General features: G+C 47.6%; 2 protein-coding genes, 1 long non-coding RNA gene and 1 other non-coding gene across 12 annotated transcripts in view; 3 read left to right on the plus strand and 1 right to left on the minus strand.

Moving 5' to 3' along the window:
* The first annotated feature begins 411 nt into the window (after window positions 1-411).
* Window positions 412-484, plus strand: TRNAT-UGU. The gene has a single exon. It is a non-coding gene; the product is annotated as a tRNA-Thr (tRNA).
* Window positions 485-1,415: 931 nt separating this feature from the next.
* On the minus strand, window positions 1,416-17,819 carry TAF1A (TATA-box binding protein associated factor, RNA polymerase I subunit A). 6 transcript variants are annotated; one of them, XR_004955433.1, is made up of 12 exons: window positions 16,559-17,136; window positions 15,501-15,670; window positions 11,839-11,952; window positions 10,746-10,944; window positions 8,757-8,887; window positions 7,624-7,782; window positions 7,041-7,107; window positions 5,921-6,044; window positions 5,310-5,464; window positions 2,883-3,002; window positions 2,383-2,536; window positions 1,416-1,888 (listed from the first exon to the last, which is right to left on the minus strand). XR_004955433.1 is itself a non-coding variant. In XM_016165053.2 (11 exons), exons 1-10 carry the CDS (start codon window positions 16,677-16,679, stop codon window positions 2,890-2,892), a joined length of 1,353 nt encoding a protein of 450 aa, XP_016020539.2. In that variant the 5' UTR covers window positions 16,680-17,136; the 3' UTR covers window positions 1,416-1,888; window positions 2,883-2,889. The 6 variants fall into 6 exon arrangements, 5 of the variants coding, with proteins under 5 accessions (XP_016020539.2, XP_016020540.2, XP_016020541.2 ...); XM_016165053.2 differs by lacking the exon at window positions 2,383-2,536; XM_016165054.2 differs by lacking the exon at window positions 1,416-1,888 and having other exon boundaries at window positions 1,955-2,536.
* A 19-nt stretch (window positions 17,820-17,838) lies between these two features.
* LOC118613367 lies at window positions 17,839-23,704 on the plus strand. 2 transcript variants are annotated; one of them, XR_004955434.1, is made up of 2 exons: window positions 17,839-19,794; window positions 21,655-23,704. It is a non-coding gene; the product is annotated as an uncharacterized LOC118613367 (long non-coding RNA). The 2 variants fall into 2 exon arrangements; XR_004955435.1 differs by having other exon boundaries at window positions 17,839-19,781.
* A 1,247-nt stretch (window positions 23,705-24,951) lies between these two features.
* Window positions 24,952-26,374, plus strand: part of MIA3 (MIA SH3 domain ER export factor 3) — a 37,816-nt gene continuing 36,393 nt past the window's right edge. For 2 of the 3 annotated variants that reach the window (XM_036235464.1, XM_036235465.1), the window contains exon 1: window positions 25,699-25,869. In XM_036235464.1, the coding sequence (XP_036091357.1) occupies window positions 25,737-25,869 (133 nt within the window). In that variant the 5' untranslated portion in view covers window positions 25,699-25,736. Of the gene's footprint in view, window positions 25,114-25,698; window positions 25,870-26,374 lie in introns of those variants that run through there. The other variant, XM_036235466.1, reaches the window with a different exon arrangement.

Below are 26,374 nucleotides of genomic sequence, written 5' to 3' on the forward strand. Positions count from 1 at the left end.
TGGACGAACGCATCCGGGCCCCGCGATCCGCCGAATTGACAGGAAGCGTAGACAGCGCGAGCCTGGCTGCCCCGTAAGTCCTGGACTTGACTCGATGTGTCGTAGAAACGGATGAGGCTTTCCCAGGGCGCGCGGGCGCCCACGTTCACATACGCGAATAACTTCGTTTCCGCATGTCCCCCAGCCCTTGCGGGCACGCGCGACTCGCCGCTGCAGTGCTCGCTCATCCTACACACAGGACTTTGAGGTGGGGGTGGATGTATTTGTTGCGTTCTGTTTCGGTTTTTTTTTGCGTTTCGGTCTCTCTAAGCATCGCTGCTGGGGGCGCCTGGGGTCGGCCGCTCGCTCCCTGCCGGCCGAAGCGCGCCCGGTTCCCACGTCCTGGACTTACATGACGCCAGGTAAGGAGCGGGCTCCATAGCTCAGTGGTTAGAGCACTGGTCTTGTAAACCAGGGGTCGCGAGTTCGATCCTCGCTGGGGCCTCTTGGTGACTTCTTTTTGAAAAAAAGTTATTCTGTGGAAATATGGGACAGAGACTCCAAAACGGAAAAGTCACCGCTGGCAGCGACACTCCGGCAGGTGAAAAGTCACTCCTCCTGAAGCGCCGGGGACCGGCATCCTCGCCGTGCTCCAGGTGCGACCAGGAAGAGCAACTCCTGGCCGCCGCGAAGCGCAGGGAAACGAAGAGAAAGGCCGTCCCGGGCGCCCCGGTGCCCCGAAGCTGCCGGCCGGCGCCCGGGGCCGGGAGCGTGGGTCGCACCGGCCGGATTCCAGCAGCGGGACGCAGGCCCGGCCCGCACCGGAGGCGACGCGGGCGCCCCCGCCTGGAGCTCGCGCGCGCGGCCCCTGCAATCCCGGCGCGCGGCCGGCGGGCGGCGCTGCGGCTCCAGCGCCCCCGCCTCTCCTGCGGCGACAGCAGCGTAAGCCGCTTCGCGGGGCGGGGCCAGCGTGCCGGGGGCGGGGCCGCGGGCCCGGGGGCGGGGCCGACTGCCGGGCGGGGCCCGGAAGCGAGTGCTCGCTGCGCTGCCACGTAGCGGCTGGGCATCGGGGACCACGCCCTGGGATGGGGGCGGTTCCCGAAAACGAACCGCCCGGGCCTCCGGGGAGGCCGGTGCTTGGCGGCCGCCCTCGGCCCTCCGTCCTCCCCCGCCACGTGAGGAGCCCCTTCTGAATGCGCCACCAAGCCCCGCGTCGCAGAGCTCGCGCTCGCCAAAGGACGGCCTGGGAAGCGGCCTCCGAGCGCCCGCAGGGTGGCGGATCCCGACTGCGATGTGCGGGAACAGCCGAACACGCCGGACTCGGAAAATTCGGTTCCAGAACAGTGTGAACTATCCCGTTGGTAATTTTTTAACTGATTACACGGCGAAATGACAATGCTGTAGATACACTGGATTAAATAAAATGTATAATTACATTAACTTTACACGGTTTTTAATGTGGCTACTAAGCATTTTTAAATTACATATGTGGCTCCCATTCGCAGCTCTCACATTTCCGTTGGATGGGGCAGGTGTAGGAAGCCAGAGTCCTGGCACCTTGAGTTCAGGTTAATTCCTAACCTGTGCTGACACCAAGTGAGCTGTGATATGGTAGGCAGTGTCTTTCATCTCTAGGTCTCCCAAAGCCAGCAATGTGTGTGACAGGCAGCATGGCATTGCTCGGGATGAAACTACATATCTCCCAACGTGATCTAAGCTCCACAAAGAACAAGAGAAAGCATTTCTTAAATTGAGTTAGCTTTGGGAGTGACGCCACCGTTAAGGCTTGCTATCTTGGCTTGCAAGATTTTAGCTCATACTTTTGTTGGTTCTTTTGCCTGTCTGCGGTCAGGGTATCTGCTGCTAGGAATAGTGTGGAATGTTCAGAGTGCCTTCAGGAAATAGGCCCCTGTGAAGCAAGAAAAACACCCATAATTATAACCTAAAGGTCAGCACTTCACTGCCAACAAATGTTTATTTACAAAACCATTTCAGATCCTCAAACACCTCAATACCAAGACTATTTTCTCTGGGTTACTATGTCGTCAAGTAACAGTTAGGGGGGAAAAATGCTTTTGAAGCATTCCAGCCCAAAATTCCTCCAGCCATTACCAGCCCCCAACCTTCCTCCTCATTCCCCCTCTTCTAGCCAGTCTCTGAAAAGAGCAAGAATGGGCATGTGTGCAGTTTTCAATTTCCTGAACTTTCCAACAGCCGAGGCTCTCAGGAAGCTGGTTTCCAAGACGAAGGAGAGGACACAGGACTTCCAAAGTGCGCCTGTGGCCACTGCTGCACCAAGCCAACCACCGGCCCACAGCGCTGTGCAGTCAGGCCGGGGCCAGCTGACGACGGTCGCCCCCTTGACCTCCGTGACCCAAATTACTCCTCTGGAGTCAAAGGTACCTCTCTATAAGAAGGCCGCTCAGCCCCAAACTGCCATGTCTTAACACCAAAAGAGACAGAGGAGTCCTCTTCTACATTGTTTCCAAAACTGCTCGAGAGAACTCATCACCAACTTATTTTTCGTGGTGTAAATCTAACGCGAATCACTGAGACCCTAAAAGAAGAATATAGATTCGCTTTAACAGTGCCACAGTTACGTTTTATTATCTGCAAAGAGCAATAACTGCTATTAAGAGCTCTATTCTCTGGTTAAACAAATATACATTTTTTGAAGATTATTCTTTAATAAATATATTTTATGGTACAAAAAGGAAAAATATTTATTAACAAAAAGCAAAGGCAGTGAGACAGTTTCTCTAACTGTAACTCATAGTACAAGAAAATAAAATATAAAAATAACTTTTCTGTAGCTATAAAACTTGGAACACCAAATAAATAAATACATTCCTTAACTGTCTAATGACCTACTACACTGTAGCTACTGATCTGAAATAACTCACATCCATTTCAGAGTCCTGGATTCACAATACTGCATTTTTTCACTAATTTCTTCATCCGCTTAATTTTCTTCCTTAAAACTTGATGATCCTGTTTTGAAATATACCGAAAGTATCTACAACCTAAAAGACAAAGCAAAAGAAAGAAAACGTTTTAATACTTATCAAATTCTTCAAATATATTTCTACATTTTAAAAATTTTGCTTCGACTCTGGCATACTAATGATTATGGGAATAGAATGAAATTTATTACCTATACCAGTATGTCCTAAGCACATTCCCCAGAGCCATCACCAATGAAATGCATTTCTTCCTGCAAAGATGTTTCTAACCCACCATAATTACAGCATACACCGTAGCTTGTTTTCAACCCCGCCTCCCCAGTTGACATGCATATTATAAACATCCATACATTAAATGAGCCTTCTCCAAAAGCAAATTATCGTAGCTTTCCCACTCATTAGCTTGTAAAGCAGCCAGAGGTGTCTGTAACAAGGTTCTATGCAGAAGGCCCTGATGGGAATAAAAGATGGGAATAAACGAATCCCACGTCAGAAGAGATCAGAAAGTTCCTAAGTCACTCCAGCAGCCTAACGAGCAGCTGGTGATCGGTGACCACATAGCTCTGCCAAAGATGCCTAGTGCTTGCTGGAAGTTCAGCTCTTCTGCCCATTTCTAATCGGGCTGTTGGTTTTTTATTGTTGTTGTTGTTGAGTTCTTCATGTATTTCGGATATTAGCCCCTTATCAGAGGTATCGTTTGTAGATATCTTCTCCCATTCGGTTGGTTACCTTTTCGTTTTGTTGACAGTTTCTTTTGTTGTGCAGCTTCTTGGTTGGATGTAGTTCCATTCATTTTTGCTGTTACTTCCCTTGCTTTTGGGGTCAAGTTCACAAAAACGCCTCTGAGAACAAGGTCTATAAGTCTAGTGCCTAAGTCTCTTCTATGTAATTTGTTTCAGGTTTTATATTCAAATCTTAAATCCATTTTGAGTTCATTTCTATGTGTAGTGTCAGACAGCAGTCTAGTTTCATGCTTTTGCATGTGGCTTTCTGATTCTCCCAGCACCATTTATTGAAGAGGCTTTCTTTCCTCCACGGTATGTTTTAGGCTCCTTCGTCAAAAATCAGTTGCATATATATACACGTGTGTGTGTATGTGTGTATGTGTGTGTGTGTGTGTGTGTGTGTGTGTGTGTATTTCTTGGCTTTTCTGTTCCACTGGTCTGTGTGTCTATTTTTCTGCCATTCTCGTACTATTTTGATTATTGCAGCTTTGTAGGATAACCTGAAGTCAGGCAGTGTGATACCTCTGACTTTGTTCTTTTTTCTCAGGATTGCTTCAGTTATGCGGGGTCTTCTGTGGTTCATACAAACATGAGGATTTGTTGTGGGGACTGCATTAAATCCGTATATTGCTTCAGGTGTTATGGCCATTTTAGCTATGTTAACTCTTCCAACACACGAACACAGAATATCTTTCCACTTCTTTGTGTCTTCTTTAATTTCTTTCAACAATGTCTCGTATTTTTCAGTGTACAGGTCCTTCACTTCCTTTGTTAAGTTTATTCCTAAGTATTTTAGCCTTTTTGTTACAATTGCAAATGGGATTTTTTCATCATTCCTTTTTCTGATATTTTGCTGTTAAAATATAGGAATGTAAGAGATTTTTGTACATTGATTTTATATCCTGCAACTTTATTTACTGTAACCTTAGTAACCACCTGAAACATTCGCTGAGAATACTAATTCCAAAATAATATAAATCTCATCTAACACTGACCCGCAGAATCTCTTCAGGAGACTAATGCTCTAGCGATGAAGCGCTGACTCGTGGTGACTGCGAAGTTCACGTTCTTCATCTCTGAGCACGTGCGTGGCAGTCTCGTTTGAAGATGGGCTACCTGTTCATGCTTCAGTACAGAGCAGGTCAGAGTTTTAACAGCCAAAATACTCCGCAAAGATCATGTTCCCTCTTGTAAGAGGATTTTTGAATGTAATTACTGGTAGGTACACTTTTTTCTTAAGGGGAGGAAAGCTCCATCCTTACAGGGACAGATAAGAAAATATAACACAGAGCCAGGACAAAACACGGAGGTCGATGAAGAATGTTTCTCTACTCCTAACAATGTCGACAATCTCAGTCAACTCTCTACACAGCACGGCCAGGTGGTCATTGCTGCGAACACAGTCCTAATGACCCCGAAAGACACTCAAGTCAGAGCATAAAAACCAAGCACGGTCAGTGTGGAATCATCTCTAACGTGTGGGCCTTCCTTACTAGCAGGTCGACTGGCCCCAACCCAGGAGTCACCTCGTACCCTTAGGTACTGCACTGGACACGCTACCGGGTGAATGAATGGTCGTACTTTGAAATTTAAAAATCGTCTAAGAGCCACGTCTAGGTCAAAAGGAAACAAGAACATGTACCTTTTCCTAACAGCATTCCAGCTACCACGGCTTTCTGGTAAGCCAAAGCGTTATCCTCCTTCCAATCGCTCTTTGCCCAGAAGTAGCTGAAGTGAAAGCTCGGCCACCAGCTTTTCCGGGAGGCCCACTCCTCCCGCGCCCAGGCCGGATGGCTCCTGAAAAAACAAACATGTCGGAATGGGAGGTGAGCGATGGGCCGGTCTCCGCGGTCCGGGCCGGGAAAGACGACAGACGACAACAGAGACGTCCCCGGCCCAGCTTCTGCAGGCGGCCATGCAGGGCACAGGCATGACATGCGGCCCGGGCTCTCCTCCGTCTCGCTGGACAAAGCGGCCAGCTCGGCACAGTGGCCGACGGCACGGACTCGGAGGTCCACATCCGGGACTCGACCCCCAGGTCCCGGGCGAGCTGCTCAGCCCTCTGCGCCTCGGCTTCCTTGGGACTGTATTTCCTGGCTTCTGCTGTGCCCGCCAGAAAACAGCGGAAGACCCAGTTCGACAAACCCAACAACATAAGCAAAGAAGTTTACTTGATTGACAGATATCGGCTAGATTACTGGAAAATATTACGCACGCCAATCCAGTAATGAATACTGTATGGCCCTTACTTACCCCATTAAGGTCTCTCTGAGATATTTTGCCAGATATCTCCAAGCGGTGAGGTTTTTCGTGCATCCCGCAAAATCTAAGACCGCGAACAGCACCTCCAGCGCCAGCCTGCGGTGCTCCTCCCGTCCTGCAATGGCGACAGGGATCGGGCCTGACGCGAGGCCGAAGCGCACAGAGCTGACGCGACGCACCCCGCTGGGGACGGATGAGCGGATCGTGAGCCTCCCTGTCTGCTCAACCGCTTAAAACAGTTCATCGTGCGCACTCTACGATGAATCTGAAAAACTCCACAATGTAGTCCAGGCTAACAAAGTCGGGGTGTCAGTCTGACCTCTAAATGGGCTGTGCAGTGGACCTTGAACAACGTGGGAGTTAGGGGCACTGCCCGCCCCCACAGTCGAAAATTCACGGGTAACTGCTGACTCCCCAAAACCTGTACTAACAGCCTACTGTTGACTGGAGGCCATGCCGATAGCATAGACAGCCAAGTAACATGTTTTGTCTGTTATATGTATGAAACAGCATTCTTACAATCAAGTAACCTAGAGAGAAGAAAACGTTGTTAAGAAAATCGCAAGGAAGAGAAAATAGGTTTACAGTATTTACTGAAAAGCACCCGCGTGTAAGCGGACCCACACGTTCAGGGGTCGACTGCACGTCACCGAGAACATCATTTAAAGTGCCTCCCCCACTTGGGTACTTTACTTCTGTCCTCCTGGTAGGAGAGGCGCTGAGGCGGTCCCCGTACCCACCGGACTTCGGCTGATTTCTTGCTACGCAGGTACCGAGCTGAGGGGCAGTGGCGACAGAGTGGGGCGCACAGTGTGAGTTAAAGCCACCTCTCTGCTGATGCTGCCTCACGCTCTGAAGCAGGCGCAAGCTGCCCGTTTCTGCGGAGGGCCAGACGGCGAGCTCTGTGAGCCGTGCGGCCGCTCCCCATGCGTCTCTGCTGCTGTGGAGCCAAAGCCGCCACAGACAGCGGGTGCGTGAACGGACGTGGCCGGGCTCCGGGAGAACCTGACTCACGACCACAGGTGAGTGATGGATTCGGCCACAGGCCGTGGTTTGCTAACCCCCCGTCTACGGCCTGCCTGCACAGAGAGATAACACGAACACGGCGTACCTGATTTTCTCAGTAACCTGTGGAATTCTAACATCAGTTTATGAGATGGTACGATCTGATACAGAATCTGAAAGAAATAGTAATTTTGCGATTTTTACACATTCGAAAGGCATTTCTCAAATTTCAGCTTACTTTCAATGAACGTCCTTACTGTCGAATATTCCCTCAGTAAACGAATCGAGGATTTAAAAGACACTTTGCTCTCATCCAGCTGTTATCACGGTGGTTACATGGATGGACGTATCCACTAGAATGCATCTGAGTGCACACTTAAAATACAGGGTTTACTACATGTAAATTAAAAGGTGATTTTTTTTTTTTTTAAATAGCGGTACAAAACTCTCCGACCAGGATGGCAAAAGGTTGCTGACCCCCTCCCCTCGTCCCCGTGGGGCAGGGGTTGTGGGGCTGGTAGTGGTGGGGGTTCTGCCTGGAGTCTGCAGCCTCCCGTTTCCCTCGGTACCCACGCAGACACCGTCGTTTTCTCTGGGTGCTTTAACATGAAAGCTGGCAAGCGCTGCCCTCGGAACGCTTCCGCGCAGATCCCCAGCCCTGTTCACACGTGCGAGCAGAAACTCTGCACCTTGAGCACGCTTATGAGCTTCTCTCTCGGCGCCTTTTCTCTCTTTAGGAAGTCGTACAGGTAGACGTGTGCGTTCGGATTCGAGGGGAACTTTTCATCGTAGGCATAATTGGTGAGCACCTCTCGGGCTCCATCCTGATCGCCATAGAATTCCAGCATCTGCAGAAAATAAGTCACAATCTCTTAGCCCAGTTCTGTCAGGCAGCTATGCGAAAGAGAAGGCGCAACTGAACTTTACTGATGTGTGCGAAAAGTCATTAAGCTGAAAAACAGTATTTGCTGCATAGGGGATGATGGCAAGGCCAGTTTCTGCTTTACCAGCTGATGCGCCCTCTCGGGAGCACAGAAGGTCGCTTACAACAAAGGACCAAGGTTTCCCTTATCATATTTTCTTACTGAAAAATGCAGCGACTTCAGCACACAGGAACTGTCCCCAAAAGAAGGTGCTGAAAGTAGAGCGCCCAACCGAAAGGAGACCACATGGTGCAGCTGACCGCTGCGCCCTATGCAGCTCAGGCCGCGCAAGGCCTGCACGGGAATCCCACCTGCGTGGGAGCTATAATTCCTTTAATTCCTTTCCTTTCAGTCGAATTTCCAGATCCTCTGGCATATGGTTTGAGATTATTTTCTGACAACACAAATGTCACTTTAGCACTCATGAAATGTTCAAAAGCCAAATTATTCTGACGTATCTTTTTCCTGGTGCCCGGCCCTCTGTCCTTACACAGTGACTTTGAGATAACAGGACATCTTTGTGAGCTTCCTAAAAGCCATCCCATGTGCAGTGACCTAATTTCAAACTTTTGTCCCCTTCCCTTCTATATCCCATCAAATTATAAAAGTTCTTTCTGCTTTTCTTTTAAATTCAATAAAAATATAGAATTGACGTTTACAACTGCTATTTATTATATAAATATTTGGCCATGACACAGTATCCAGTGGTGAAAATAGACACAAAGTAACATTTACAGTACACTAGGAAAATAAACAAAAATTGTACAGACCAAAAAAAGACATCACATTCTTTTTTTAACAATTTTTTTACCGATATTTTAATAAGTTTCCTTCTAATCAATAAAGATTACACTTATAACAAAATGAAACTAATAAAACTTTATGAAACGTCTACTTGCCTCTACATAACTCTTCACAAAAGGGTCCCAAACTCCAGGAATTTGAATCAATGCACAAAGGTTTATAGACGTCTTCCAGCTGTGGCTGAGCATATTCTGGGATGCTGTGTTGTACGCATAATCGTCCTCGTCTGCACAAAGACAAAGATTTTTGAAAGTCCTTCAGTATCAAGGACTCCTGCTGAGTCAGTCATCAATAACTACCCACAAGAAAAGCTCAGGGCCTGATGGTTTCACTGGTGAATTCTAACAGACATTTAAAGGATAATACTAATTCTTACAAACTCTTCCCCTCAAAAAAGACCAGAAGGAAGACTTCCCAGTGCATTTTATGAGGTCACTATTAACCCGATACCAAAACCTGACAAAGACGACGCGAGAAAACTGAAGAACAGTATTGCTTATGACTACGGTTGCAAAACTCCTCAACAAAATATACACAAACTGAAGCCAGCGACATACGCAAAGGACCACACGCCATCCCCGAGAGCCAGTCCGGAGTCACGGTGTGACTGCCGAGGCCACTGCAGCGGCCCGCTTTCCCGTGGTCCCACTCTCCATGGTTCCGGCGACCCAGCCGGCCCCAGTCAGAGGACAGTAAATGGAATTCCAGAAACAAGCACTCTTAGGTTTTACGTCTCTACGTAAGGCTCTTATGGGTTTGGTTACACAGAACTAGTCCTTAACGTCTTCCTCATTAAACAGACGTTTGAGGTTGAAAATCATCTACAGAGCCCCACGCGCCATCTCGTCTTCGTCCCTTGTGGCTACATAACGAGTGTCGGCAACGGAAAGTTGCTGATTCATCTCCCCACGGTCCCAAGTACTTTCATCCCCTGCCTGTGTGCAAGGAAAGTAAATGCAGACTTTAAAACCTATCTGATCAATTAATATCAGTAAACCTCTTTAAAAGAGGCATTACGGCAAAGTTAACGAAAGAAACAGGACAGATATGTGACTCAAAAACCTGGTCCACGGGAGGAGACAGCACATAAAATCCAAGTGAAAAAATGGAGAACAATTCAAAAGCAAGAGATGAAGAGCCACATGGCATCGGCTGAACGTGTGGCGGATCTGTGAGGTTTCCAGGACAGGGACGGGGGCCTGAAGAGGCTTGAAGGGCAGAGGGCGTGTAAGGAAGGAGACTGCGCAAAGGTCTCGCAAGCCCAGCCTGAGGAAGACGGCATTTCAGGAGTGTCTTGGGAGAGATCAAAGACAGGAACGGAGGGGAATTTTGAGATTTGTGACTAGACACTAAGGAATAACTGCTCATCTCATAAGCATAATAAGGAAACACTCTTATCACCTACGACGTCGTAAATAACAGGACTGAAATTTAGATAATGAGAAAATTAGAAGAAATTCTGGGGTTAATTCTAGGGAAGTGCCAGAGAAAAACTGTACATACAAGAAAAAAGAAAATGCAGAGATTCTGTACCTCTAAAGACCACAAACATGGGGCGGGGAGAGGAGACCATCACCACCGAGAGTGAGAGAAGGGGAACTCAGTTTGAGAAGTAAGGGCACAAGGTCACTTTTTGGCACACTCCGTAAATCCAGAAAACTGTCCATTATGACCTTTGCATGGAAATGAAACAACTTCATCTTGCGCAATTCTTTAAACATATTCTGAGAAACAACGTTATAAAACAAACTAAATCCCATTGGAAACATGCAGGAAGTGTCTATCACGTGCAGTAAGGCCTGCCGCAGAAAGCTGGGACCTTCCTTGGACATCCCACTGTAAAAGCGATAAACCTAAACTGGTCATAAACTTACCAGTCATCTCGTTTAGGTCTACAAAGTTTTTTGATGTCAGAAATATTATTTAAAAATGGTCAAGAATTTCGCATCGGTGGAAACGTTAAGTGCTCTGTACTCTCTGGCTAGAGCCAGGCGGGGAAGCAGGGGCTTCGGTTACTCCTTAAGGCCCCTCTGTCCCTCTGATTCGGTCTGACGCCTTGAAAAAGTTCACGCGCACTCACTCACCGAGCTCAGACAATTCCATCTTCTTTTTAGACCAAGTATAGTATTGCAAGAGCCCTTTATAGGCCTGAATCAGGTTGATGAGTACTTCCTGGGAGGATGACTTCTCGCCGTATCGCCACGTCTCTGCCTGGCTGAGACTTCTGCTGGCATCGCCCAGCATTCCGTGATGCAGAAGGTACAGCGCGTGCTGTAAGGAGATCTGCAACAGTGACAAGGAAATGCCCACTGACACGGGTCACCGGGGAGCCGCTCATCAAAAAGCGCGGCGAACGTGATACATGCTGGGCTGAGGCCTGGGCAGGACACAAATGATGTAAGGGCATCGTCCCTGCCGTTAAAACGTTCCACCTAGCAACGAGGAAAGATACACACAGCGCACCGTGCAAACGAGAGGTGGGTTTACGAGCTTCCAAACGGAAGACAGTGTGACGAAGTCGAAAAAAACGGGGCCTTTGGAGACAGAGGTCCTGGCTCCGTGAGTGGAGCTGAATGGGGTGAGGAGGTGGAGGGGATGAGGGCGGAGGGCGGAGGGGATGGCGAGATGCTGGTCCAAGCGGAGGGTAAGTTCCGGGAATCTAATGCACAGTTAATAACGATGGAGCCTACGCTCCAAAGTTGCTACGAAGGTAGAGCGTTCGCGTTCACAGCGACAGAATGGTCATCACGTGATGGAGGATGTCGACTCGCCTTACTGTGATCACTATGTCACAGTGCAGACGTGTATCGAATCATCACGCCGTTCGCGTTGAACTTAGACGTTATACGTTAATTATAGCTCAATAAAGCTGGGGGACACATTTTCACAAGTTCACATTCCCGATTTGTTTAGCTCTGTCTTCTTCCAAAGGTGCCAATTCCTAGGAAGCTCAAATGACTTAATAACCAAAGGTACTGGAATTCGAGCTATGCGAAGAGGAGGTGGAGAACAGGTGGGTGACAGGGGACCGACTGGCGCACGGTCCTCCCAGCGCCTCCCTTCAGCTTCCCTTGTTCATATCCAGGCCGCTCCCCTGACTGCTCACCTTATCGCTGAGACGAGCGATTTTTAAAAACAAACACCGCAAACGTAAGTTCCCAAGGCCTATATTCTCACCTTCAGGTAATTCATGACACCAATATTTTTCATCCTGTCAGCAAAGGTATTAAAAGTCTCCACGCCGCTTTTGGGATGATAGTAGAGAATTTCACTTCCGAGCTTCCAAATAATCTGTCAAAACATAAATCACGAACAAAAAGGTAAAAACCTTGCCTCAAGCACTGCCTGCCTACGATAGCTACTTTTTCTGTTTACAACACTGAAAAGCAACCTATAATTGCTTTTCCTAGATACCACTGTGAACATTTCACTGTACTTCACCCAGTACAATAACAACATATCTTATGTGATAAAATCTTTTCCATCAATCAAAATACTCGAAAAGTATAATAGTGCCATTTTTAAGTTAGTCTAAAGAAGGCAGGCAGTTAAGATACACATTGAAAATAAAGACTTTTAATTAGCATAGATAATGAAAATCAGAAAACTCAGGTTCTAGTAACATTGGCTTCTATGCTGCTCTTGGTCTCAGCTTTATTACCTGCGAAATGGGAGCAGTGGACTAAATGCCTCCTGAGACCTCATCACGCTCTACAACTAAGGGCCGTGTTATCCACATTCAGAACTCCAATTTAAGAATTTTCACCAGCTATGGACAAATTTTAGTAAAACACATTTTCTCCCCAGACACCAACACTTTGGTGACAGAACTTGGAGTTCTTTTTCATGGGAGTGAATCTCGTTTTCTCTTTTCCCAATTTAAAGTATTTCAATAATATTGACCTTCAAGTAAATTTAAGTGGATTTTAAAACGATTCCTTCTATAAACACATGCATTGGTTGTTTGGTATAATCATTAATACTCACCTTTCCAGCTCAGATCAAGATTTCATTTGTAGAATACCAAAGTGTAGTATTTGGAGCTTAAAGAAAACTTGGAGATTATCTATCACAGTTGTTCTTAAACTGAGTTGTACGTAAGAATTATCTGGGACACCCGCTAAAAATAAATATTCTAGAGAGTCAGACTCTGTTTCAGAACCGGGGTGCGAGCACAAGAATCTATATTGTCAACAAAAGCCTAAGCAATTCAAATAGAGCCAAAGAACTATCTAGAAACCACTGATTCAATTCCTTTGTTTACAAAACAAACTCTGGAGAAAAAGAGCCTCTAACTTGTCTCATGTTTTAAAGATGCACAGAACTGCATTCCATAAACTCAATTTTCAATCGATGGTTACATTTTTTTTCTTTTGGGTCTTTGGCTCTATTACATATCTAACTGATGCAATGGTTGCTGTAGTACTAAAAGCTACCTGAGATATTCACATGATGTTATTTGTGGATAAGCTGCCTCTTACTGAACAAATTTAACAGTGTATGCCAGGCACTGTTCCAGACCCCTGTCCTTGCTGAATTTACTTTCTATTGTAGAGCGACAGACAATAACCAAGAAACATAATAAATGGGCAAGTATTACGGGAAAAGGATGCAGTGGGAAAGGGGAACGGGGGTGACAGCTGGAGAAGGGCTGGCACGCGGCTGCAATTTTACACAGTCAGGACAGGCCTGGTTGAAAACGTGACTTGATGGAGGGCAGCCACAGGGACATCCGAAGCCCATTCCGAGTAAAGAGCTGGGGCAAAATCAAGCGGGCTGGAGTGGACGTGGCCTCCGGCAAGAGCGAGGAGGCAGGGAGGCTGGAAGAGAAAACAGGAGAGGGAGAGTCCGGGAGCGGAGGGGACGGGAGGGGAGGGGGCGGCTCAGGCAGCGTCTGCAGGCGGTCAGGGCTGCGGCTTTCCCTCCGGGTGAAACGGGAGGCCACCACGGGGTTTCAGCAGAGCGACATGATCTGCCTTAAAAGGATCGTGCTGCATCATTAGTCCTTAGTGACAGGGCTTGGAGCAAATCAAAACCACAAGGAGACACCACTCCGCCACCGCTGGGACAGCTATCATTAAAAAGACAGACGATGACAAATGCTGGCAAGGATGTGGAGAAACGGGAACCCTCACACACTCCCGGAGGGAAAGGAAATGACGGAATCGCTTCGTACACAGTCTGGCGGTTCCTCGAGAGGTGAACCCGTTGCCACGTGACCCAGAGACTGCACTCCCAGGTACACACACGCCCAAGGGAAACTACAGCAAACGCCTGTACAGAAAGTCGTGTGTGATGTGCACAGCAGCATTACTCACAGCAACCAAAGAGTGGAAACAACCCAAATATCTAGCTACCGACTAATGGATAAAATGTAGTAAACCTGCACTGTGGAACATTACTTTGCAATAAAAAGGAAAGAAGTATTAATACATGCTCCATACATAAACTTTGAAATCATTATCTTCATGAAAGAGATCATTCGCAAAGGCCATATATTATATGAGTCCACTTCGATGAAATGTCCAGAATAGAAAGTACTAGGTTAGTGGTTGCTGGGAACTGGGGGGTAAAGAGGAAAAAGGGGTGGCTGCAAGTGGGTACAGAGTTTCCTGTTGGGGAAACAAAAATGTCCTAAATTGAAATCATGGTAATGGCTGCACATCTCTGTGAATATACAAAAAAAACCCACTGAATTGTACAACCTACATGGGTGAATTGTATGGTGTGTTAGTTATACCTCGACAAAGCTATTTTTGTTTTAAAAGGATCACTGTAGTTGCTATGCTGAAGACAGACTAGGGACGGAGGAGTCAAACAGTCATCTAAGAGGGATGACAGTGGCTTGGATCGAGTTGCGGCAGTGGAGGTGGCGGAAGGTGTTCAGAATGTAGGTATGTTATGAAAGTCAAGCCAACAGGACTTTCCGATGGTTTGCATGTGGGGTAAGAAAGAAAGATAACTCCAGTTTGGCCCTGGCAATTAAACACATAAAATAACCATCAGCAGAGATAAGGAAAACTAGGTTTGATGGTAAAGATCAGAAGATCTCTTTTAGATGTTAGCACAATATGACCACTAGTTATCCAGAGCAGAATCTGGACCTAAAGAGAGATGTCAGGGCCTCAGATATACAATTGGGAAGGAACTGTCAGCATATAGACCAAGTTTAAGGTTAAGAAACTGAATGAGATCAAGAGTGACTTCAAATGAGGAAGAGGACTGAAGATTTTCTCACACAGGCAGGGATGACCGACGACCTTAAATAATGCCGACAGATCAAGTCAGATGAGTGCTGAGGACTGGCAACTGGATTTAGCAACATGGAGATCACTGTTGACCTTGACCAAGCAATTTGGTAGAAATGGTGATGGCGATTGAGAAGCATGACTGGAGAGGGTCTGGGGAGAGCAGGGATGCACGTGCTTTCGAGGAGTTTTGCTGGAAGGGAGAGTGGAGAACTGGGGCACAGCCCGTGGAAGGTGGGGGATCAAGAGATGATTTTAGGATGGAAGAAATTACGTTTGTATGACCACAGGAAACATTCTATAGAAGGGGGAAATCTTGACACAGGGAAAGAAGGGAGAAATACTGGAATGAGTGAATATTAGGGACACTGAGAATTCAGAGTTCAAACTACTTTTAGTCTCCTTTAAAATCATAATAGGTAAAAAGAAGTGCATAAATGATGTCCCAACACAAACTCTCCATCCAAAACTACTTTTAGCAGCGTTCAGTAAAATCCATCTGAGATCCTGCAAAGCTCTTCTCGGTGGGGCTTAAGAGGCTGGCGCCCCAGACCCCGGTGATCTCCTCCTGCAGGCTCACCCCCCACTCACCTCCGGTGCGGCCTGCCTTTTGCAGCTGTCTGAATCTTCCAAGATCTGAAAATAACTGTGCATGTATTCCGCAGCCTGCTGCCACTGATGCTTCAGCAGAGCTTCTTGGATGAAATGTAAACAAGCATTTGTTGTCTGAGCAAAATCCTTCTCTTTTTTCCCTCCAGTCGCTGTAAAGAGTAGAGATGAGATGAGTACCCACAGTGACCACAATTCCATGGCAATAAACTTACTTCTGATAACCAGAAGTTTTAACAAGTAGACTAGTGGGTATTAGTGGCTTTTTGACTCCTGAGACCAGCACTTAGAGTTTAACTTCTTTGAGAATTAGTTTCTTCACCTTAAAATGCCTAGCATGTAGATTTACTGAGGATTAATCTGCTGAGATAATTACACGAGATGAAATTTAGATTAGGAGCTAAATTCTAGGAGCCCAGGAGTCTCAGAAAGGGGAAAGAGGGCTGGGCTGAAAAAGATGTATCTGAGGACAGTAAGAAAAGTACTGATCCAAACGCATTCCCAGAAATGTACCACCAACATGGCAACGCGGAGAAAATAGCTTCTTTTATATATTCTAGTAGAGAATTTATCCCATGGAAAAACTCACTTGTATTTACATTAGATGAAAATGGGGGAAAATATTCTTTCTTTGAAACCTATTATTGGTCGATTCTATAAGGAATTATTTCAGTGCAATTCTAAGGAAACTTCTTGAAAATACCTCCTAGGTACGTACTCCTCAGTGGCAGAAATGGTATCGTCTTCATCTATGTAGCCCCAATATTTAGCTAATGCCAGGGATATAAGCGCTCAGTACGTATTACTGAGGAAAAATGTGTATCTCCCATAACACAGACTATCTGTTATTAAACAAAGGAAAAGAATCCTAAAAGGAAAAAGAAATTATTTTTTTATCATTTCTTTTTTGCTACAGTGTAAAAAACCCTCACATACAATTATATTGAAAAAAGATCCAGCTCGGTTATTCATTTTCTATACTCATTGAATCTTAACCTCTTTGCACTGACGGTAAAACGGTTGTGTGTTATTTTACTTACCCACACTTTCTATATGCTTTTGGAGCCAAGGAATATACATTCCTGTACCAGAGGGCACACGGGTTCCCCCGGGGTCGTCCTCTGTCAGGGGCCTTATCAAGTCTTCGCTGAAATCACTCATACCTAATTCCAAACTGAGAAGATCAGTTACTTTCTGTACATCTTAATCCACAGCCTTCTGAGTTATACAGAAAAACAGCCATTTTTAATCTAATAAATATTATTTGACCAGCAAAATTGTCTGGTAGTTCCTTTAAAGAAATAAATTTAACTGTATCAGCAACAGCCAAAATAAACGATCCCTTAAAAAAAAAATTCATCTAGAGAAAGAAAAAGCAAAATGATGCATAATAACAAAACAATACAATAATAACAGTAACAGTTAACATTTGGGGGCCCTTTCTATATAAATCATCTAATCTAATCGTTACTGACACTCCGAGGTAAGTACTATTATTTTTCTCCCATTTTCATGCTGGAAAACTGAGTGGCTTAGTGCAGTAATGAGACCTGGCCTCACAGTCACAGGAAAGGTTAGGACCAGAAACGGTGGGGGGGGGGGGGGGGCGGTCTTTGTGGAGGAGCAGAAGCGACGTTGGGAAACGAATCTATAAAGAGGCCGGCCATACGCCAAGCTGAGCTGGGACTTAATCCTCAAGACGCTCCCGGCCCCTCCAGCTGATCACAGGTCCTGCGGATCCCACCTGCAAGGACTTCCCTCATCTGCCCTCTTCTCCGCAAGCGCACACCACCAGCTCGCTCAGGACAACTTCGAACTGTGTCTACACTCCTGTGTCTACACTACTGCATGAGCTTTGTAACTATGACCTGGCCTTAAATCTTGCTCCCCTCCATCGCGGCCAGGGCAAATTTTTAAAAATCAAATTCTATGGTTAGGAGCATGGGTTTTCGAGAGCAGGTGAATTTGAACCCGATGCCCGTGTACTTTAAGGGCGTCCTTAGAGAAACGGCTCTCCCCTCCCAAAGTCTCCAAGGCCAAGCTGAGGCCAGGCAGCCATGGTAACCAGGGCGTCTCCACCCTCGGCCTCATTCTCAGAGCTCGTGCTGTCGGAGCATCGGGAGAAAACAGCAGAACACGGGTGACTCCCAGCACAGCCCTTCAGGCTCCACGCTGGACGACGGCAGTGACTGATGCGACGATGTCAGCGGCTCCTACCTGCCGAAACCCGGAGCGCTTTGGTTACACAGAACCCAGCCTCCCGGGTCCGGAAACTCACGAGCACACGCACCGGAAGCGGAGTCAGCGGGGGCTTCGTGTGAGCATGCGCAAAGTCGGCCTCGGCTCTCAGGCCGCGCTCAGACGCATCCCCGCACCTAACCCCGCCTTCGGAGGCGGGGCCACCGCTGTCCGCGCCTCGACCCCGGAAGTGACCCGGAAGTGACCTTGGACTGCCGCCTCCCGTTGCGTTGGCTCCAGATTTACATTTTGTCTAGCCCAGCAGGGAAAATGGGAGACTCTAATCGCAAGTAGACATGGGGACGAGGGGAGGGCGGCGGGATGAGATAAACAAAAAAGCAAAACGTCACTTAACCCGGGTAATTCACCGTGCGATGACCTTTAGGTTTTTGCTTGGCGCTCGAGCGCCCTGGGCGAGCCTGAGAGGGGTGCCTGGTGGTCCTGACAAAATAAGCCGCGTAACCTTTTAGTCACTTCCTTGAAATCTTTTTTCTTCTTTTTAAATGTTAACTTTGAATTTAGGTGACTTGACTACCCGCACAAAATTGGGGCAAGAATGTCTTTTTTTGCTTTCAGCATTTGTGCTTCCGCCGGCCCATCTGGGGTCCCTTTTCATGGGGAAACTTGACAAAACGTTTTGTGAAATAAGAGTCGAAAGTAAAATGGCTAAATGTGAAGGGTAATTGAATCATTACCTTTCATCCTGAAATTTTTTTAACATTGCTTATGGTGTAGATTGTTAATGTTGCATTCTCTCAGTTTGTCCTGTTCTGAAAAGATCTGTTTTGCCTTCAGTTTTGAGGACTATATCCCACCCAAAATGCCAAGAGAGCTTTAGCAAGAAATGTTTGCCTAAGCCAGTAACATGCTCTGGTCTCTTACCTGTGACTGTATTTCCCTAATGCAGTCACATCGTTTTATTCCACATTTAAATGTCGTTCTTGGTTTCTTTATGTTTGTCAAGAACAGTAAATGTAAGATAACTATGAGAAATAAAGGATAAAAGCAAGACTAGCGTAGGAGTGTAATGATAACTATAGCTTATACTTTCTATTAAGGACTTCAGATTTATCTGAAGTGGCAATGAAATTCTCGGATATCCCAACAAAAATCTCAACCTTCGATCACCAACAAACAAAAAATTGGGGGTTTTGAGATAACCACCATCATTCTTTTTCCTTCCACAGAAGTTCCCTTGGCCAAAAATATTTTAAATTCCAAAACAATTTTAAGCTTTGCTTTTCTTTAAAGCAAAATAACATACAGATATGTACAATTATGTGGTATGGATCTGGTGTTAATTTTTAATCCTTGCTTTTTAGAACTGTGCTGTCTTTAAATGTGCACCGTCTGACTTCAGATGTGCTGTAAGTATAAAATACACACCAGATTTCAAAGATTTCATATAAAATAATGTAAAATGTCTCATCGATCATCTTTAGTTGGTTACAAGTTGAAATAGTACCATTTCGGATATACTCAGTTAAATAAATTGTATTATTAAAATTAATTTCATCTGATTTGTTTCATCTTTCTAATGTGACCTGTAGAAATTTTAAATTACATTGTAGCTGCCATTATATTGCTATTGGACAGCAGGAGAATGAGCAGAAGGGGAGTACCAAGTTAGATCCTCTGCTTAACCATTCTGCTTTGACGTCATTCATTCATCCTCTTATATATTACATACTATTTCACATCCCGTGTAGATTCAAATAGGAATGAACTTTCATCCTTGCAGGGAACTCTTATCCTTTCTGCATGCAATTGCTTGGTGTTTTGAGTAGTCTTCATAATGGTATTTCTGTTCCTGTTCCTAATTCTATACTGAATGTATCAATCGAAACACTGGAGATTCAGGAGGTTTGTCTCCACATGTGATCTGTTAACAAGTGGGCTGTGGCTGTGTGTTATCCTCAAGAACTGTTTCTCCCTCTCAGTTCTTAGTGCATCCTTCAAGAGACGCTTTTGACCTGCCAGGCACAGCTTGGGAGGATGTTACCTGCGATACTGACTTAGTAAAAAGTGAGTTTCCAGGGTAGGTGCTGTCTAAACCTGTCTCCTTTGTCACAGTCATTGGTTTGCTGAGGCTCTTGTTGAGCCATCAACCATACCTGTTGGCTAAGAGCCAGACATGTTGCCATTTAATTATTTAAACAACATAAATGAGCAACCTTAATTGATGTTGCCTTTTATATTTACCACTATGAAGTGTTAACATTAGCCTCAATTTTATAGATGAGGAATCAAAGACTCAGAAAAATCGATGACTTCCCTAGAGTCATACAGTTAGTCTTCTGAGACCCAGTTTAATGCTTCTGACAGCATTCCCTGCCACCACTGTTGTCCCGTAAGGAAGTAATCCTTATCTGAAAACTGTAATGGATGAAGCCAAACAGTCTACACTGCGGAGATTGATTTGTACAGGCCCTACCCTAGAACTTGTTCTGCGTTTGTTTCAAAGCACCAAATATTTGACTTCTGTGAAGACAGTGCCAAGGTAAATTAGGCAGAACCGGAAACAGGAACTTAGATATAAGCCTATATGTTAGTGGCAATATCAGGTGTTTGAGTTTCTTTCTTTGTACAATAGAAATTGGAATAATATTTGCCAAGACTAGACAAATACTGCATGCTGATAGAAGACCCTGCCTGGTATATGACTCACTCCCAGTAGGCCATACCCTTTGACATGACTTTGGCTTGGCTTTTTAATTATGGGGGAGGATTTAACCCTACTAGCCATGCTCAGCACAAAACTCCAATCTCCTTGACTTTCAGAACAAGACACTTAAGACCCATTTCGGTTTTATGATCCCTTATAGCCTGATAGCTTTCTGGTTTTCACTCTGCTAAGTCTAAATTCTTGTGCTCGATTTTCAGGGGCTTTTATAATCTGATCTACCCTAGCCACCCAAATTTATCTCCCACTCCTCTGTAATGGGATCATTTCACTCAGGTAATATTAGGTCTCCTCATTGTCCTTTAAAAGCTACTTTCCGTTTTCTTTTGTCTTATGTTGCTTTCTTCACCTCCCCATCCTTTTCTTTTTAGAAGCTAACTCCTACTCACCAAGACCTAACTCGAGGCCCACCACCATCATTTACTATCCTCCTTCTTGTAACTCTTTAGTGCTCAGAATTTGTACCAAAACACATTTTAGCTCTTATTGTGTGGCAGGGTTCTTTTCTGCCTCCCATCCCCCCATTCTCACTGAGAGAGGTGATGAGTATTAGCAAGAGGCATTTGTTTATCTTTTAGGAGTTGCCATGGCTCATAATTGTTTATTGTACTCCAGACGTTGTAAATTTATCTTGTTGGGGTCCGGATATTTTGTATTCTTTTAAATATTCTCGAGCTTTGTTCTAGAATGCAGTTAACTTACTTGTAAACATTTTGATCTTTTCGTGGCTTGTCCGTAAGCTTTCATAAAACGGCTTTCAATCTTAGGCTGATATTTTCTCCTTTGCCAAGTACTCTACCTGAAGCTCTGTTTATTACAGGCTTTCCACTCTGGCTGATGGGAGCACAGACTGTTCCCCACTCTGATCCCTCGGGTGGTTCAAGGTTGAGAGAAACCTGCAGGTCCCCGGAGCTCTCCGTCCGTGACGTTCTCGCTTTTCCATGCTGCTCTCTCCTCTCCTGTGTCATTCCCTGCGAATCTCAGTTGCCTCAACCTCCTCAAACTTTCAAATATGTCTTTTCAACTCAAGGAGATCACTTGTTTGAGTTTCCTTTCTCTGAGTATTGCCTGGAAATTTATCCATGGAGTGAGCTGAAGCAGTCGTAGCACTCACCTCATTTGTTTCATTTCTCATAGGGATCATCGTCCCATACTGCTTGTAATCCAATATCTGAAAATTATTGATTCATAATTTATCCAGTTTTTTTTTTTCAGATATTTAACATGGAAGGGTAAATCTGATCCCTGTTACTTCATCTTGGCTGGAAGCCATAGTCCTCAGTAAATGTCTTCACCGTTCTCTGGACTCTAAGCGGTTTCGTCATTTGCAACAGACTGGGTTCTTCCTGGTAATCTGAGTGTTGCGCCTGCTGGACGTTCCGCAGGCAGGCACCATGGGAAGCTTACAGTGACATGTTGTTATGCTGTCTTCCGGTTGTTTCGGATGAATCTGTCTTGACATTTGCAATCAGATTACAAATTATCTGTGATCAGGAACCCTTCATATCTTATATTTTGATGCCTCCCCCCAACTACACATTTATTTTTTTTAACTCTTACTCAACCTTCGCCCAACGAAAATTTCATTTGAGATGTTAACAAATAATACACTTACGATCAGAGTGAAGGCTAAGCATCAGTGCCTTGTATTCGAATGCTATTAAAAATGAACACTGATTCATCCACTATGATTATGCATATGCCGGCAGGAAGAATTACCAACTCTACTCTCATTGTGGGCAGCTGAGAAATTTCTTCCGATTATCCACCAACTTGTTAATATCTCTTTAAGGCAATAATAACAAACAACTTAAAGAATGGAGATAAACCAAAACCCTGGAAAATCTACAAACTAAGCAGTCAGTTCTTCAATAACTGAGAGCTCTCATCCTTCATATAAAAGCATCTCTGAAGATTAGTCAAAGAAAATATTAGTAAAGTAATATTGATTTCAATTAGGTCATTTTGGAATTTTGATTTTTCCACCAATGAATTGTCTTTAATTCTATTCTAAATAGGAATAAGAAAAATTAAAATTACATTTGTGCTTTAATATTTTGGTATATAGGAAAAAAGTACAGTGCGATTTCATTCACTTCCTCCGCAACAAACATGCTTGCAGTCAACAATAACTATATTCCAGGTTCTGTCCCCAGGGCTGAGGTTGCTGCGGAGAGGAAGACTCGAAATGCCTTCCTTTCACGGCTTGGTCCCTGTGGTGCTGTTTACAGATGGAGCCTCGGTGCGGGCTAAATGTGTAATATGTTTATAATATGTGAGGAGTCATGGTTTCATCCAGCAGAGCACTTGTTGAGCACTTCATGTATTTCTGACATGTTCCTAGGCACTTATTTACAGCATTGAACAAAACAAATTCTTTGCTGCCACGGAGCTTATATTTGGGGGGTGAGGGCGGGGGAATCAAATAGATAAGCAAGTGTAAGGCAGGGGGTAAGCGCCCTAAAGAAAAATAAAGCAGGACGATGGGCTGCGTCATCACGGGCAGCGCCCTGCCTGGTGGACAGCGATCAGGGGCGGCCCCTCCCGTGAGACTTGCTGTTACAGGCCCGGCGGAGTGACCGAGCTGGGTAGCCAGGCGGACTGGGAGAGCTGTCCCGGGCGAGCGGGGGTTGCGAGTGCGAATGCTCCGCGGCAGGAGTGGGTTCGCTGCGTGTGGAGCAGTGCCGGGGAGGCTGTTAGGAAACGGGGCTGACAGGGATGAAATGCGACAGTGCAGGCCACGCTGAAGTCGTTGCATTTTACTCGGAGGCGGGGAGCCATGGCAGAGGAGCGGAGGGTTTGGACGTGACCACGTGCGTACCGCCAAACAGTCACTCCAGCTGCTACCGAGACAACAAACAGACTGTAGGAAGGCCAGAGCAGAGGCGGGGGGAGGGGTAGGAGGCACTGCTGTCTGTCACCTGAGCGATCAGGTGGCTGGGCCCGCGGTGTTAGCATAGGAGATGGCGAGACGTGGTCACATTCTAGGTGTTTCACTTGGCTTACCTTGAGGGAAAAAATAGTACATGCTGTACGATTCCATTTATATCAAATTATAGAAATTGCAAATCGATCTATTGCAATGGAAGGCTGTTTGGAGACTGGCAGGAGAGGAGGGGAGGCACTACAAAGGAGCACGGCCGCTGTGAGGGGTGATGGGTGTGTCAGTTGCCCTGATTGTGGTGATGGTCTCGTCCTGTACACTTGAAGCGTGTGCAGTTTATTGTATGTCAGTTATACCCCAATAAAGCTATTAAAGAGTGCACAGGACTGTCTGATGAATTGGACTTGGGGTGTGAGAGAAAGAAATGTTGAGAATGATCTGTACGTTTTTGACTTGAGCGCCTGGAAAACAGGAATTAGAGTGCCACTGAGGTAGGGAAGACGAAAGGGAGCAGGGTTCGAGAGGGAAAATAAAGTCTGGTTTTTAACACACGAAGTTAGAGGTGCCTGTTAGACGCACCTAGGACCCTAAAACAAACACAAAGAAAAGAAATGAAGAACTCCGGAGGGCGCCACCGATGCTGTGCTCGGTGACCTTGTCCGTGGTGCGTTACCAGACAGCGTGGGCACGGCGCCCGACCAGTGGGACGTCTCAGAGCACCTCTGGGAAGAGCCCATTGTGCCCTTTATTCAACACTGTGGGTCACACAGAGAAGCCACATTGCTTACTCTCGTTTTGAAAGAAGCAGTTAGTTCCCAGTTAGTTCTCGAGAGGCCAACTGATGGGTTTGGTGAGTAACCTCAGCAGAGACCGCAGTGAGAAGCCCCTGGTCACAAACAATGCAGAGTGTTCCAGCTGGGGCCACAGCGTGGCAGCCACTGGTTCCTGGGTGACTCGCAGGCTTGTGTCCCCTTCCCCCTTAATTGCACATGTAGACCATTCAGTTCCATTGTGCTTTAAACAGATTTTGCTGCCCCTAATCAGAAAGGGAGTATAGGAATTGCATGTTCCCTGACAGGCTTTAAAGTTTTGATTCCAAGGGAGGGGTACCAAGTGGGTTTGAATCAGCTCCCTCACCACTAGAGTTTGAATGCCTCAATTTACTCATCTCAAAAATGAAGATAGATAGTAACGGGATCCACCTTTGTGAGGTACTGTTGTGTGAAGATTAAATGAATTGGTAAATCTAAGACTTTCAAAATGACACCTGGTCCTAAAGAAAGCATTCAATAAATGTTTGCTGCCACGAATTAGCTGTTTCCTACTCTGACATCCATTCAGGAGTCTTATGCCAGTTTGTTTCCACTAAAGTGTGGACTTTCTTAGACAAAGGCCAGATAGCTTGTCTCTGACCTACATATATGTCTGCCCACCACCCTAGTACTTTGTCCAATGCCTGAAATGAAATGGTAGCATAAAATGGAAAGTCAACACATTGGTGTCGGATTAAATTACTTATTCTGCCGTGGATAAAGACCCAAGAATCTGAGGATCTCGGCGCTGGGACCCATTGCCCACCTCTGTCCCCCAGGGCTCCGGAGAAGACCAAGCCGGGCACCGGCTGTCACACACCTCACCAACGCACCGTTCCACTCACACGCCCGCTTCCTGACCCAAGGGCATCACGGGACGGGGCCCCACGAGCCCCCGGGGGTCTGAGGAGAGGGAGCCTGGAACCGGGCCCTCACGGCGGCGAAGCGTGGGTGGCATTCGGCAGTTCGGCAAAGGAGGTACGGAACCAAGAACGGGGGTGCAGATGGGCTGGTTGGGGCCAGACCGGACCCCAGAAGCTGCGAGGAGGTGCCAGAAGGACCTGTTGGTGGGATGTCGCGAGGTTAGGGGATCCGAAGGCGCAAAGAGGGGAGCGCGAGGGATGGGATCGCGCGGCGGGTCGACCGCGGAGCGGCAGGGGCCAAGGCAGACGATTGGGCGGCGGGGACGACAGTGTCGGTTGCCAGGGCAGCGGGGAGAGGAGCGGAGCCGCGGTCCTGGTCCTCGGGGACCCGGGCATCCCGGCCCAGCCCGCGTCCCGGCCCAGCGCGCGCTGACGTGTCCGCCGGGGACGACTCCGCCCCCCGCACCGCCCCCTCGCCGCGCTCCGCCCCCCGCACCGCCCCCCGCGCCGCCTGGCGGCCTCCGGCGCGGCCCCGGCTCCCGCTCCGCCCCCCGCTCCGCCCCCCGCACCGCCCCCCGCGCCGCCCCCCGCGCCGCCCCCCGCGCCGCCCCCCGCGCCGCCTGGCGGCCTCCGGCGCGGCCCCGGCTCCCGCTCCGCCCCCCCGCGCCGCCCCCCGCGCCGCCCCCCGCACCGCCCGGCCGCCCCGGCGCGTCACCGGCTCCCCGCGGCCACCACAACATGGCTGCGGCGCCCCGGCTGCTCCTCTGGCTGCTCCTGCTCGGGCCGCCCTGGCGGGCGCGGGGCCACCCGGAGCCGGACGCGAACCGGCGCTTCGCGGAGCACAAACTGTGCGCGGACGACGAGTGCAGCTGTGAGTGGCCGAGGGGTCGCGGGCCGGGCGGGCAGGGGGCGCCTGGGCGGGGGCAGCGGCGAGCCGCGGTCCCCCCCGCCTGCCCCGCGGCCCCGCCGGCGGCGTCTTCTCCCTTTGCTGGCCGAGGCGGGGGCCGAGGGCCGGAGGCGGCGCCCGTTTCCCCGGCGGCAGCCACAAGCGTGCGCTCCCCCGGCCCGCCCGGCGCAGAGCGGAGACGGGGTGCGCGCCGCGCGGCCAGGGCTCCCCACGCCGCCTCCGGGCGCCTCCCCGTCCCCGCCGCGGGGACCTCGGGGGCTGCGGCCCGGGGTAGATGCGCTCGGGGCCCGCTGGGCAGTGTCCCTGCCTCCGGCTGGTGGCGGGGAAAAGCGCCCGGCGTGGCCTCTTCGCCCTGCTGCCTCACTCGGACGTGGGGCGCAACCGCCTTTGAACAGACGTTGTAGTTCAGGTTTGGGGTGAGCCCGGATCCAGGCTCGCGGCGCATTCCCAGGTCTCCGCCCCGGCTCTT

This window comes from Rousettus aegyptiacus, unplaced genomic scaffold (genome assembly GCF_014176215.1).
Source record: "Rousettus aegyptiacus isolate mRouAeg1 unplaced genomic scaffold, mRouAeg1.p scaffold_m13_p_18, whole genome shotgun sequence".
Lineage (NCBI taxonomy): Eukaryota > Metazoa > Chordata > Mammalia > Chiroptera > Pteropodidae > Rousettus > Rousettus aegyptiacus.